At 31.0% G+C, this 16,366-nt stretch overlaps 1 protein-coding gene across 1 annotated transcript in view; it reads left to right on the top strand.

The window, feature by feature from the left end:
* Nucleotides 1-9,689, top strand: part of Rtkn2 (rhotekin 2) — a 68,961-nt gene extending 59,272 nt beyond the window's left edge. The window contains exons 10-12 of the mRNA XM_076835071.1: nt 3,233-3,398; nt 7,591-7,698; nt 9,154-9,689. Of these exons, the coding sequence (XP_076691186.1) occupies nt 3,233-3,398; nt 7,591-7,698; nt 9,154-9,689 (810 nt within the window). The remainder of the gene's footprint in view (nt 1-3,232; nt 3,399-7,590; nt 7,699-9,153) is intronic.
* Nucleotides 9,690-16,366: the final 6,677 nt, after the last annotated feature.

Genomic DNA, 16,366 nt, shown 5'->3' with positions numbered 1-16,366 from the left:
GCAAAATGAGAAACTCAGGTCTCATATAGAACATCTCTCTCTCAAAAGATGTTTCCTCATCTAAATTAAAGAATTGGATTTAAGTTGTTTCTGGGATCTGAGTCCCTTAATGCCAAATTTTCTTTTATCATTATCTAGATTGTTCTTTTCCTCTCTAGTTCTTGTATTCATAAATTTTTTTAGCCACTTACTGGGTGCAAGGCAATATTTTATGTGGTAGATATACCAAGGGGCAGAAAGTCCCAAATTGCTTGCTTTGAGAACCTGCTAAGAAGAGATACTTCCCTCTTCTACCCATTACAAATTCTTTAATGAGCTGCCCTAAAATACACCTAATATCACTTTTTCTTTTGAGAAGGGAATACCTGAGTACTATTATTGATACTTGTCTCCACTTAAAAACAGCTTGTATGCAGTTTCTAAAGTTGAGAAACTTTACTTGTTCTAATCACTTTCCATTTAATGTGTAATTTTTAGTGTAAGATATTTCCTATTAGTTAAATTATTTTGGGTGAAAAGAGAAGTTTATTCAGATTTTTGCATTTCATTTGCACCTTTTAAAAACCTCTCACGTTTTAAAAATGTAGTGGTATTTATGGTTGCCAGAGTTAATGGAGTGTATAGTATTTATCTGTAGATTCTTGTATTTTTTTTTCTAGGAGGATATAAATGATCTGCTTCATCACAATTTCTACATAGGAGTTTCATTTTAAATGATACATTGTTAAAAATATAAACATTAATCTATAAAATCACATATTTGTTATTTAAAAGTTGAATTTATTTTAATCCCATATTCAAAAAGTAGTCATAAATTTGCATTAAAATGAAATTGAGTGGAAGGGAGCACAATTTCAGTAACAAGAATGCTTCTTATTTTTTAATGGAAACAACAATAGGTTTTTCCCTCCACTATGATTCAGCCTTCGTTTAGTCTGATAGAATTCTTCCTAGAGATTAATTCATTCTCTGATATTGATAATAAACTTTATTTTTTATTGGTTCTTTTTAGTTATGTGTAACATTAGGATTCATTTGGGCATAATTATAAAAGCATGGAATATAATTTGTTCTAATCTAGTTCCTAGTACTTCTCCTTTCCCTCTCCTCCTCTCTCCTCCTGTTCCCTTCCCTCTACTCTACTCTACTGATCTTTCTGCTATTTATAATAATTAATGTATATGTAATTACAATAATTAATATTTATTAATTAGTGTCTTGTGGATGTACATGATGGGGAGATTCACTGTGGTGTATTCATATATGTTCATAGAATAGTTAGGTCAGATTCATTCCACTGTCTTTCCCCGAACCTCTTACCTTTACGTCATTCTCCTTTGTATAATCCACTGGTCTTTCTACTATTTTTTAATAAACTTTATTTTTAAAGAGATTCATTAGATGCATTTTTTTCAGCTTGCAAGGATACCATTTAGGACAGCTTATTTTTACGTTGTGTAAATAATTACATAAAAGACAATTGACAAAGTTTTATTAACAAGGCATTGAAGTATACAAAGACCCTGTTATAATAAAATGAAGATGCTAGCCATAAGTCCCATTACAGTCCTCTAAAGATATTCCAAAGTTCCCAGATTTCTACAATGACAGAATAGACTGACTCTAAGAGGGTTAACAATCCATATATTTTGTAACACTCTAAAGTTTCAAAATTATGTTGCTTCTGTATATAGCATTTTGCTCATGTGATTTTAAATAAGAATTAATTCCTTCAGAAAAGAACTTCTTCTATGGTGTATGTATAGTGTCTAGCTGCCTGTAGTTCCCCATTTTTTCAGGGAACGAATAGCTTTTCTTCCTGATACTTCTCTATACCCACATAAATATCATTGTGTATGTGAGTTTTGGTTGTGATTGTACATACAGTCAGTCTTTCTTGACTTTATATTCAGTGAAGTGAAGAATTTCTTCCCACTCTTAATCTGCTTTTGTAACTGCCAGCCCAAAGAGTTTTCTACATACATTATTATAGGCTTAACCATGTTTTTCTGGTACTACTATGTACAGTAGCCACTAGCTCCTAGTGGCTGTTGGGCACTTAAATTGTGGCTGTTCTGAATTGAGATATGCTGTTAAATGTAAAATACAAACTGGGTTTTGAAACTGAATATGAGAAAATAATATAAAATATCTCAATTTTTAGATTAATTATATGTTAAAATGACAATAGCATATGTTGGGTTACATAAAATTATTAAAATTAATTTCATCAGTTTCTACTTTTTAAAACATTGTTTCTAGAAAAATATAAATTACATATGTGGCTGACATTGTATTTTTCTTGAACAGCACTATTCTGGAAAAACATAAAACTAGTCATTATGCTGGCAGCCAGGTCTCTAGCTTTGTATTATGAATAGTTCCATTCTAGACTTATTCTCCCAAATTCCTTGGTCTAAACTGTATGTTGTTTATAGTTTACTTGTGGCTGGCTGTGCCTTGGGAGAAGACTTCTTTCTTCTACCTATAGACACAGTGTCATCATCAAAATGCCATACCCGGTACCATTTAGAAAAAAAGGTTTAAACTATAAACTGTAAACATGAATGAAATCATTGCCTTTGTGGTCGAGTGTTGAATTCAGCACTTAAAAAATAATTTTAACATTATAAGTTATATTAGCTTATGGATCTTTAGCTATGAGATGTGTAAATGAATGTTACATGTGAAATAAACATTAAGAGGAATGAATGCCTAACTTTTTTGTTGAGGTAAACACTAAGTTATGGCTTTACTACTTTAACTGATAACACTATAATATGTATGAATATTAGAATAGGAAACATACTTTACTGATTCAATTTTATTATTGTTGGAAATACATTTAGTATATAATCCACATTAAAATTATGACATGCTATACTTGTTTTATTGCAGATTTTAAGATGTATATAAAAGACAGCAAACTCCCACTTAAACTAAGATCCAAACAGGTTGTTTTAATCTTGTGTAATTTAATGTTGGTGCTATATGTAGCATACTTTTAAGCATTACTCAGATTTTTTAATGTAAAGCGTTCTTTTTTAAAAAACCTCCTAGATTTGAGTTTGAATATTGAAAATTCTCAAAATGACATATTTTAAATTTCAAATGATCAGCACTATTTTTATAAGTATATCTTGTATAAATATGGTAGCTAAGCAATAAAATATTTGTTTGAGCACTACAGAAATATTCTCTTATACAACACTAATTTTGCCCTAATTTTTAGGAAACCAGAATCCATGCAATGGATAAAGATGCCAAAAAAAGAATCCATAATTTCTCTGTCATCAACCCTGTTGCTGGACAAGCTCTAACTCATGTTTTTGCGGTTGACTATAGAGAAGATCTTCAGAAATGGATGGAAGCCTTCTGGCAGCATTTCTTTGATCTTAGTGAGTAGATATTTGGAATCTTGTAGTATATTCATGTGGCCTGAAAGGTTACACACAACAATCTAAATATTAAAATTATAATTTGTAGCAAGAATTTTTTGTGCTTTTGGAAAAAATGGTAGTATATGGATACACTATTTTTTTTCTCTCTCTCAATCTCTTTCCAATGCCTGACTATTGTATAGTATACTTTTGAATTCTTAGCATACCTTTCTCATACTCTTAAGGTCCTTTGATCCCTAAAACAACCAGACACGTTTTCTCAAAATATTAGATTTTCACTGCTTAAGGCAATGCATTTGAGCCAAGGGATAAGAAGCCATTTGAGGAACAAAAACTTTTCTAGGATAATGATGATCCTAAAATATTGAAATGTTCAGAAGGAGCCTCATTTTTATGTAACCTTCTGTTAACTCCAGATTTGTTACAATATCATCTTGGACATCATCCAGAGACTTTTTTTCTTTTAAACCACATATGGTTTTCCCATCTCAATAATACAGTCAAATCAGTGTGATAGTATTGTAGTGGGATTCTAGTGTGTACAGTTTATGAGGTCCTAATATTTAATTCTCAATTTAAAGGGGAATTTTACCAACAAGAAAATATTGAAATTACAGCAGCTCTTTGTCTTTACTGACAATAAATTAACAGAATATGTATTATCTTTAATTTTATGTTGAAAATCTAGACTGTTGATGATGGCTATTTCTGATCTAAGTGAGCCTACTATTAGATTTAACCAGTAATTTTTATGTCTATAGAATGCTATTTTGTAGAAATACAAAATAGACCCATTTCCAAACAATAGAAAGTTATTTCTATAACTCATAGAAATAATACTAAAGATATTTTGGGAATTTCTGGAATAGTATAAAGAGAGTCCTCAGATTCATTTTTCAGGCCTCCTCTATTCCTGGGTTTATTGGATATTATAGTGAAGGTTGGAAAGGAGGTAAGAAAGGGAACTAAATTTATTGATTCCTTTTCAAGTACCTGATGGCTTCATTTACCTCTCATGAGGTAGAAGTTATATCACTCTGTTCTAAAATTGGGAAAACAGCACCAAAGAAGTATCTGGATCACTCCATTGAACTAGAAGATTCTCTATGTGGTCTTCATGGATACTTTAGGATTTGTTTTCCTTAAGTACCATCCCTAGGCATTCAAAAAATTTAAATATTTGTTCCATGTCCATCAGCTTGTACTACATTTCTTTAGTTGAAAATTTCAGTATATCAAGTGTAACTCAAATGATAACTTCTTTTCTTTTGCTGATTGTAGCTTAATTTTAACTATTTTCCTAAGTCCTTCAATTTAAAGTCAGTGTTACAATTATAATATTTTACACTTTTCTATGTACACAGAAACAGAAAGGAGAGGTATATGGAGATAATAATGCCAAAATAGCAGTCTGTCAACTACTATTAGAAAACAGTCTCATTTTCTAGATTATCTAAAGTAATTTATTTTGCCAAAGTGGAGAGTTGGAAGGACAAGGAATTTATGACCTTTTTTAATTATCAAATTAAGATAGTGATAACAACTTGGTTCTTGGTCTATTTCTTTGGTATTTAATGCTTTTTAGAATAAAAAACTGCCAATCTATGTAATTGTTTTTTGTTGTTTTTGTTTTGTTTTTGTGGTACTTGTTGTTGAATACTGGGTATTCTGCCACTGAACTGCATCCTTAGCCCTTTTTATTTTTTATTTTGAGACAGGGTCTTGCTTAGTTGCCCAGGCTGACCTTGAATTTGTGATCCTCTTTCCTTCTAAGACACTGGGCTTAGAACCATGCTCTACCAGGTCAGGCAATTTATGTAATTTTTAAAGTGCAGATGTTTTTACACTTTGGAATACAATGTGAATAATGATATGAAACAATAGTAGAAGCATTTATACTATCCTAAATATTGGCTTGTACCTTATAATAATTATTTTCCCAGTAACAAAGATAGCCTCTTCTGATCTTGGTTGAAACATGGTATTTAGAATGAAGCAGAGGGAAATATCTAGAACAGAAGAAAATAAAAAGAATTTAATATTTGCAGAAAATTTCAATTTCTTTGGCCCTACCTACGAGTGGGAAACCAGGAGTAGGATAATTAGGATTCCTTTGGAAGCAATGATGGAAATAGGTCTGTTTATCCTGGAGAAGAATAGTCATTTCACAGAGGTTAGGAAGAAAGGGGGATATAGTGGCTAATTTTAATATTTGGGAGCTAACAAACATGAAAAAAAGTGACACTTGTTTTGGATGGTTAACAGGGGTAGAACTAGGAATCAAAGACACAGAAAGTTAAAATAGACTTGGAACATTAAATTTTTCAAATATTTAAGAATATAAATATTGAGTTACATTACGAGCTTAGATAATAGATCATTTTCACTGGGAACATTATGACAATAAAGAATGTGGGAAACATCGTCAGTAAATGGATTGTTATGTGAACAGTATGTATCCATTTAACATTTCATATTGGGCCTCTTTTCCTGTTGGCATCTTGGCTATCTCTGTCTATGCATACACATTTATTCACTGGCACAGTGAATATTTCAATTGTAAAGTCTTGACCAGTGAACATATTACATTTGTACATGTGACACCCGATACACACGGAATAATGTGGCATTATATTCCAATTTTCAACATGATTAGTATTCTGCTACCAGTTTAACGTTGAAATGCTTTCATCTATCAATATACAGAAAATACTATACTTTATAATAATTTGTCTAAGAATGTGACAGAGAAATATTTGCCAGTTTAAAGTGAATCATTATTTTCCCATTAGATAAGGACTTTTTTCCTGCTACCAAGAAGAAAAAACTGATTTTTATATATTTATTTTTAAAAAAGGAAGTCGGGGGAGGAATAAGTTGTCAGATCTCAGATCCTACTGGATTTAAATTTTAGAGAGCAAACTTTAAAGCCTTGTACTCAGGAATTTATTTCCTCTTAAACTTGCTATGTGGGCTATTTTGAAATTTTTACCATATTCTGTACTTAGCATCATAATAAAACATACTGAAAGGCTTTTTTATATTTCTTAGCTAGTTAAGATAATGGATTTTAAATTTATGCACACATTCTCATTTTGCCATGGCAGTACATTCAACTAGAAACAACAAAAATGAATAGATAATTTGACTAAACATGGAATGTCTTTCAGTTTTTAAGCTATGGAAAACAACTAATTTGGATATTAAAAAAAAAGAAAAAGAAATATTGAGTATGATTCAGTCTTAATAAAAAGACATGTAGGTGGATCTCATTTAGTTTTTTACTGTTGTAACATATAAAAATGGTGACCCTCAATTATTTTTGTAATCTTAGTATAGAGGTACATAGTATCTAGCATAGTTGCTATCCAGCATGCAGATACACAATAAATTTGGAAAGGTTAAAGTTTATATAGCCATTCAGGAGAAATATGAAAATTTTGTCAAAATAGTGAAACAATTAGAAGAAAAATTAATACTATCCACACCTTAAATTTTTAATGGAATAGTTGAAACACCTAACCCAAGAGTATTGTTTTTATCTTATTCTGAATACCTAATGGCATAATTTAAAGTGCCTTTCCTTAAAACAAATTAGACTCAGAATTTTATTGCATGATATTTTCTTATAGTAAAAGGTTTTTATATACCTTTTGGTTTAGATGAAAACACAATGTTTATCTAGACTTACATGATTTTGAAAAGATGATAATCATCTTAAAAAGATAGTAATTAGATAAATAATTTTTATTTCTTAATCAATATTTTCAAAATTAAAGATATTTTTTGAGAACTCTCATACTTTGCCCTTTTTTTCCCTCCTTCCTTCTAGGCAATTGTGTTTTAGTTGATTTTTTTAATATTTAAAAGAAGAGAACCTGAACAAACTTTTGCCATGAATAGATATTTTAAAATTATTATTGGCCATTTATTGAAAGAGTATAGTATCTAATAGCCTAGATATTTTAATATCTGTGCATAGAACTTTATTTTTTAAATATATTACTTTTATGTGCAGAATGAGACTTTGAAATTTTTTAGGTTTTTCAGCAGGCTTTCTTAAGGCAATGCTTTATTTGTAGATTCACTGTTATTTTTCAACAAAAAATATGTTAATCTCTGTTAAAAATGAAATAAATATCTTCACATTTATGTTCTAAACTAGCCTGTCTTTTTCTTTCTTTCTTAGGCCAATGGAAGCACTGTTGTGAAGAACTTATGAAAATTGAGATTATGTCACCACGGAAACCACCTTTGTTCTTGACAAAAGAGGCAACCTCAGTCTACCATGATATGAGTAAGTGGGGTTTGTCTTTTCTAAGCTACAGGGTAACAAAAACAACATTGTCTGTACTCAAGCGGCTTATTCTATTGACATTAAAATGCTAAAATTTTCAGAGCACAATCAAAATGAATGAAAAAAGACCATGATTACAGACTAGAGAACTCATGTTTAATAAATGAATTAATACAAAATTAATGAATACACATTTTTCATAGTTTAAATGCTCAAAATCAAACAAAAATTTTAAGGCTTAAATGAATAAGGTTGCAGCAAAAATAAATATTAGCTGGGTAGCTGATGAAAATTCTAAAACTATAAACTTGAAGATTCTAAAATGTCATCATATTTAATAATTTTTTCTGTATTTTATTAAATTAATTTTTAACTAGTAGTGATAGGAGCATATTAATGAAAGGAAGCTTTCATCTCTGACCAAAAATGATTAGTTAAGTCTTCTACTTTAAAAAATTTTTAATTTCTTAGCTTATTAATATGCCATTTACCTACACTTTAAAAGGTGTTTATTGGGACTGGGGATGTGGCTCAAGCGGTAGCATGCTCACCTGGCATGCGTGCGGCCCGGGTTCGATTCTCAGCACCACATACAAACAAAGATGTTGTGTCTGCCAAAAACTAAATAAATAAATACTCTCTCTCTCTTTTTTTTTTTTTTTTTTTTTTAAAAAAAGATGTTTATTTATCCATGGGAGATTATCTCCATGAATAGTGTTGTGAACAAGAAAAGTCAATGGTGAATTCTGGTCTAATTTTCCATTAATTTGCTTACATTTGTATGTACTTTAAAATGTTAGATTAAAAAATGGTGCATTTAGGTTTACACAATTAAAAACATCAGAATTTAATTCAATAGAAGTTCTCTCTATTCTCATTTTTCCCAAGACAAAAGTTTTACTTAGCACTATTATTATCAAAGTGGTTTGAGGACTTTGTTCTCTTTTCCTGGATTTTTGATTTGGAATTTCTTCCCATTTAACAGAGACTTCACTGATCCACAGAAAAGAAAACTGAGTTGTAGTCATTTCAGTTTATATATCAAGTTTTCCTAGAAGACAAAATAAGGCTTTAAATCAAAGAAAAGTTACCTAATAAATACTAAACCTATAGAATTTTAAAAAGTATTCATAAAGCTCTACTTTATTTAGGGGTATATTTATACATGGATGCAAGTGTGTATTATGCTTATTATTTATGTGTACCCTATGTATTTAGTACACACTATTATGTGTGTGCCTGTTTGTTATATATAATATGTGTTTATAGTGCAGTTCAGAGTACCCTTGTTTATTGGATCTGTTGATTACAAGTGAACATTTTATTGCTTATCCTACCCCTGAGCTTTTGATGGCAATCATAGCATATTCATTTGAAAAGCTAATAATTTACTCAGGTAAAGTGCATACATTTTTTGAGTTTTTCCTATGTACTTTTTTCTTAAAATTATTCCAGGTATTGACTCGCCTATGAAGCTTGAAAGTTTAACTGATATAATACAAAAAAAAATTGAAGAGATGAATGGACAGTTTCTTATTGGTCAGGATGAAGAATCCTCCCCTCCTCCTTGGGCCTCAGTCTTTGATGGTAATCATAAAATGGTCATCCAGAAAAAGATATTGCCCCCTACAAGTGAGCAATTACCTGATGGGAAAAGGAAAAAGAGACGAGCTCCCCTTCCTCCTTCCGATAAACCTCCATTCAGCTTAAAAACACAGAGCAACACAGATCAATTGGTTAAGGACAACTGGGGAGAAGCAAGTATATCTCAAACCCCGCCTTTGGATACCAGACTATCAGTCCTAATGCATCACTTACAGAAACCAATCGCTGCTCCTCGAAAACTTCTTCCTGCCAGGAAAAAGACTTTAACTGATGGTGGGCACATGGATACTGAAACCAATATTGAAGCTAAGCCAGTGCCAGCTCCAAGGCAGAAATCCATCAGAGACATTTTGGACCCTAGATCATGGTTACAGGCACAAGTATAGAAAGCCCTTACCATATAAAACATTTAACAAAATCTATAACTGTGAGGCTTAATTCAAAGTCATAAATATATTAATGTCATGTAATTTCATAGGTAAATATGGTAGTGGTTTGCATATGTAATTTATAAGCTATTTGGTGTAGAAAAACATCTTTATAATGAAGACATTGATTTCTCTTTTATTTCTGAGTTTCAGAATATAAGTGATTTTCCCTTCAGAGTGTAAGAGGCAGTTTCTAGACAATATCCTAATTGTTGGAAGGGTTAATTTATTCCTAAATTAGTACCAGGCAGTGAATAAGCACTACACAGAAGAAAGCATTAACATTTCTTTTGGGGAGAGACTGTCTAGTAATTTAAAATGTGTTAAATATGAGCCATATTCTCATTGTGAGAATTTTAATACTAATGGAATGTTTCAAAGGTTTTATTCAAACCACAAATTATAGAATCCACCCAAGAAAATTTTCTTCTTAGCATTCTGGAATTCTCATCTAATGGTTCACTGACTCTCATCTATTGTTTAACTCACTAGTTTATAGGGTTGACCTTTTAAATTCCTGGGATAAATTTTGGAATATTAAGTTCTTTGTCTTTAAAGGGAATTTCTAATGTGCTATTCAAAGTCATTTCCTTGATGAGCCCTGAAATCCTGTTGACATTAATTCTCATAAGTGAAGCATAACATTTATTAGTTTAGAGAAATGGTAGATGAAATGTTCTTTACATCCACTTTTCTGTGTGTGGTGCTAATTTCCATTGTGATTTTTTAGAATTTGGGGAAGTGAGTAGCTGATTAACACCTTAAGATTTATTTAATACTTATTTAAAAAGCAGATGGTAGATTCAAAAATATCAGAAAAATTGGCCATGGTAATAATTTCCAGAATTAATCCTTTTTTAAATTTTAATTAGGTTTCCTTTCTCTAGTAAGGGTTGATGTCTGCTATTGATATTATTCATTAAAAGTCATATTCTTACAATAATAACATTGAAATAATTTCCATAGGAGGTAATTTCCATAGCAACTAATCGCAGTGACCCAAACAGGATTATGAAATGAAGGGAGGAATAAATAGCAAAAGGATGAATATCTTCAAGGAACAAAAAAATCCATTTTTTAATGCTCCTTGTAAACAACAGCTGAATGGTTTTAAAAATCTAATCAGAATTTCCAAATAAAAGTTTCCATAAGGTGTCAGCAACAGCACTAAAAATCTCAATTCACACTGAACCTTAAACGTTATTGCAAGAAGTAAAAATATAAGAATTAAATTACTGCCCTGTGTGTAATCTCTAGAGATCTTTTCAAAGCTAGTAAGAACTCTATTTGGATCAGAACTACATTATTACAAAATAAAATGAACACTTGACCAAAAAAAAGCATTAATTTAAATGGAGCCTCTCGTTATTTTTAGATAGCTGAGTCTTTCTTCATTTATAGAGCATGATGTAACTGCCAGGTTACTTTTGTGCTTGCCCAGGATTCTTAGTAAGAATTAGAACTCTAGGGAGTAAAGACACAAAAGGTCTCTTGTGATTGGTGACACCAGGACGCATTTGGTGAGAAGAAAGTGTCCTGTGTTTACCTGATGGAATTCAGACACAATTACATGTATGAAAATCTAAAAAATGGTTAGTTTTTTTGTTTTTTTTTTTTTTGACGAGAAGGCTCTTATAAATTTCTGTTGTGTTTGCTGTTTCAGTAAATGGCATATTAAAAATGGAAAGGATATTATTGTTTGAATTTTTTGTTTATTTTTTAAAACCTCACTGCTGTATTTGACAGCATTTGTGACTGTCAGTGCCCTAAATTTTTGAGCTAGAAGATGCTGCAGGCTAAATTGTTTCTTCTAACTGGCATCTAAACATTCTTCCCCCCCCCCTTGTTGTTGATACCTTCTTTTATTATAAGCCAGTATTAAAACTTCCAAATTATATTCTTGTCATTTCTCCTCATGCAAATTACAACAGGAAAAATCTAAGTTGTACAGGAAAGAGAATTTACTCATAGAGAAATTTCCTAGTAGTTGTGTTCTCAGAGAGGAACTCAGAAGCAGATCTGAAGTCCTTCCTAGAACTATTTAGGTGAAGCCCTAATCAAGGACCAACCCCCACCCTACCCCACCCCCACAAATTATTCTGTTTCTGAGGACCCATCTTATTATATGTTACAAAGCCTTTAAGATCCCTTGAAGTCTTCAGCTATGCCCTTTGACCACTGTGTTCATTAAATGCTAGCTCACACCCTCTTAAAGGGGGTGGTTACAATACAAAGTTGGGTGGATTTTTTTTTCTTCCTTCCCCCTCCTACACTCTGCCTCCTCTGCTCCTCCCCCACCTTCCTTCCTTCACAATTTAAAAAAATATCTAAAAATACTGAGTTAAAAACTGTCAGAGAGTTCATCCGAAGTATTTGTTTTCTCATTTCCTGAACCAGAGTTTATGACAAAGAAATATGCCATGTAATATAAAAGATGTTTCAGATTTTTATGAGCTGGCTTTTCATATTCCTTGTTTGTCCTTTTAATTTGCTTCTTGATGTATGAAGACTATAAACTTAAAGAGTTAGCTGTCAGATCTTGATAATAATATTATAATTAGAGAAACATAATAGAAGGAACAGATATTTTATATTATGATAATTTTGATGTTCTGAAGATAATGTCTCAGACAATTACATTTATGTTTTAAGCTCTAGGATATAAATTACTTACAGCAGCATTTAAGATAGTATTATTTTTAATTGCTACAAAGTGATAAATTTTTTATTTTTACATCTTGCAAGGACAAAGAAGACTGTTTTGTTGTTGTTTTAATTGTAAATGCATACCTCTTACCTAAGGTAAACAGTCTTTCAAAAAACCTTAGGCATGCCAACTGTTTCTCAGTTTCTTAAGCCCTCTTAACTGTCTGCAGTGCCCCCTAACTTCTTTCAGTGGATGTGAAGGTATATGGAAAACTAAATCCACTTATTATAAACATCTTATCTTTACCCTTTAGTATCCCATCAAATGTATTTTACCTGATACTATTTACTAAAAATAGAGGTTGCCTTGGTTTAGAGACAACTCATATAAGATAGGTTGAACAGTCAAGTATTTCTTTAGGCTTATGTTCAGCACCTCAGTCACCTACTGTGAAGTTAATTAATTCAGTCCAAACTGAAACTATCTAGCAGTTTGGTGCAGCTTATGTTAAATGCATTCTAATGTAATCATCTGTTACCATGAATGAAGAACAATCATAATAAATAGAGGTAGAATGCTGTACTGTGAAAAAGAAGAGAAATGCTTTTGCAGGAAAGAATATTTGTCCAAAATGTATTAAAATTATTTTTTAAAACAGTGAATTATTGAATAGTACTTAAATTTTAATTGATGACCATTTGTGTTCTAATAATTATATTCACTGTTCTGTTAAACTATGATATAGAGTTGACTTTTTGTACTTACACATTTCAAAGTATTATTGTTCTTAAGTATTTACATGTTTATGTTTAATTTCTTCATTGATAATAATAGTTCTATGAAGATTGTTTATTCTGGATTATGCATTTTTCTAGTTTAACCTGGGAATAATATTACCTTTGAATTTTTAAAAGACAAGATTTTATTTGGAAATATGTTAGAGTGTGTTTTTTGTTTGTTTTGTTTTGTTTTGTTTTTCACATGCTGGTATCCTTAGTATTGTTTATCATTTTTATTTTTTAATTAAATGCGGATCTGATTTCTGGATTAAAAAGTATTAATTTTATCACAGACTTTTAAAAAAATCAAAGGTTTGGTAAAGAAGCCTAAGTCATGTAATTCAAACTTCTGTACATTAAAGGAACTGATTCATGAAGACATTTTCTGATAATTTTCCTTAGGTCTGCCCTCTGGGCTAGACTGATAGAAATTGTGTGGTAGAATCAGTTTAATTAGAGAAAGACATGCAGGAGCTGGTGCTAGTTATTATAAGACTAACACTCTGATTGGTTTGGTATAATTAACATTTATTTAAATGTTTGCATATAATCCTTAATATGTACATACTCTTTAAAATCTACTGATATAACCTAATTTTTAGTTTGTGATCCAGAATCTCCCCAGAGCTTAAGTCACTCTGATAATAAATTAGTTACCTGGTATATTCAGTCACTGTTAGCCACAAGGAGACTTCTTACTTTAATTCACCTCCCTCAGTATGTAATTTATTCCCATGGAGCACATCAGAGGGAGGGGAAAACAAATGAGCACTTCTGGCTCGATTATATTATCTCAGCGTTTTATTTCTAAGTGTAGTATGATTAAAAATATTTCATGTTTTTTTCAGGAAAAACTTAGAGAAGACTACTAATCACTGTGTTAATGTTGAATAAAATACCTTAAGGTTCAGTTTTAAAAAATAAGCTATTACAAAAATATTTTAAAACATTTTTCTTTCTCTGACTATAGAAAAAAATACCAATCCCTGCATATTTGATAATTAAGCAAAATCATGCCAAATCTTAATGAAAATTGTATTTTCATTTGTAGCACTTTGCTTTTGAGAGATATAGTAACCTCAATGCAGCTACTAAAGGAGAGGTAGATTGAAAAGATCTTGTTTATAAAATTATACTGTATTACAAGCATGTTTCAGGATTTCAAAATTAATTTTGTTGAAAAAGGATACTTTTCTGTCTTCTATCAAACTATTTTTATGTTTATTATCTACTCAAAGCAAATTTTATGTGAACAATTAACGTTTTTGTTGAACTTAGTTATTTTAAGAGATACATTTTAACTTAGTTATAATTTATATCAGAAGGAGAAAAAGTCTTAAGAATTACCCACTTAACCTCCAATATTAAAATGTATGTGTTATATTCCTTCTTTTGTGCTGTGCGTGAGAGAGCTGGATCATTTAAGCCTTTGCTTATAATTTATATTTTCTGTTTTCTGGGTTTGTCCCCTGTATTACAGATTATCATAAGCTTAGCTACCCAACCCAATACCAGTTGATCATCTCACATTTCTCTATATAAGAAGTCTTGGTTGGCTCAAAAGGAATCTTTGTTTATGAACCCATAATGCTGAAATCAAGGTGTTAACCAGGCTGGACTTCTTTCTGGAGGCTCTAGGGAAAATCCACTTTCCATCTTATTCATAGTTTTGTAGGACTGGCTATTGGCTACGGGGCACTCAGCGACTAGAACCACTCCCCAGTTCTTGTGTGTGGTCTCTTTAATCTACTAAGCCAGCAGCAGAGTATCAGATCTTCCTTATGCTCATAGGATGATCTTTTGATTAATTTGAGATCCACTGATTGATATATTTAATTACATCTGCAAAGTTCCTTTTGCATATGAAATAATACCACATGTGTTATTTCTTCTTATTCATGGGGCAGGAAGTATTGATGTATCATTTTAGAATTCTGCCTTTTAGAATTCTACATTTTTCAAAGCAAAGGAGCTTTGAAAAATGTCTTCTTGAACTTTTAGCCCTGTCATTATGCTATGATGAGAATGAGTACAGGTTATTTATTGAATATTTGTTGTAAGGTTGTGATAAATATTTTATATGAATTAACTTATTTAATAATTTCTATAGCTTTTTATTAGCTATACCTAACAAATGTAGGTAAATAGAAGACTTTCCCTAGTCATACTGCATAGTAGTTGGTATGGATTCTGGAGTTAGACCTGGGTTTGATTATGTTTCTACCAGGACCTAGGTGTGTACTTTGGGGCAAGGCACTTTTTGTTTCTTTGTTCAGTTGTTTGGTTGGTGTTTTTTTGTTTTTAACCTCATCTGATATGTTTTTAAAAAATCTTTAGGAAAAAAAAAAAAACAGTACTTACCACATAGGATAGTTGCAAGTATTGAATAAGATAATACATCAAATACGTAACCCAGTACTTGGTACTTAAATTTTTGTCTTATTTCTTCAGCATGGCATGTAGTACATAAAAAATGCATAAAAGGGGAGAGAGATACCTGATCAAAATATACCAATGCATATATAACCTTAAAGTCATTTACAACTCTTCCCATTTTCTTTAATTTTTCTTTTTTCTCATTGTGAACATGTTAGATTTAGTGTATAAAACTTTAGAACACACCTAAAAATATGTGCAAATACTTATTGCCAATTCTGTCTCAAACCCTATATTTGGCACTTATTAGGGCTTACAAATCAGAAGAATACCTAATTTCAGTAAGCTCATATTCTAGTAGGTGGGTCCAAACATAATAGAGAATATTGAGATTAATTACTACTTGCCTATCTCCCTTTTATTTAGTATAAATCTATCCAGATACAGACATTTAAAATAATTTCTATCTCCCATTAAAAAACAAGTTGTAAAGATGAAAGGATACATAAAACAATGTGGGCAATATAAACGAGTGGGCAATCTAACATAATTAGGCCTCTAATTTTAAGTGCTATGAGAGATTAGTGAGAGATATTAGAACTTTTAGAAAGCAATTTTTCAAATATGTGAAAAAGGCCTTATTTCCTTTTATTATTAAAATAATGAGTTAGGCAGAACAAAATTATATACTAAGAATATTTTGCAATGATGTCAGGACTCATTATAGGATTTTTCAAATCTTGTAGGGGGTAAGTAAAATAGGAAACATTTCATCCAGTGGTTTCTGTAGGTGTTTAATTTTACAGCACTCAAAGGGAGATGACTAGTCATGG

The sequence above is a fragment of the Callospermophilus lateralis genome, chromosome 15 (genome assembly GCF_048772815.1).
Source record: "Callospermophilus lateralis isolate mCalLat2 chromosome 15, mCalLat2.hap1, whole genome shotgun sequence".
In the NCBI taxonomy this organism is placed as follows: domain Eukaryota; kingdom Metazoa; phylum Chordata; class Mammalia; order Rodentia; family Sciuridae; genus Callospermophilus; species Callospermophilus lateralis.
This window is presented reverse-complemented; position numbering and strand designations above follow the sequence as displayed.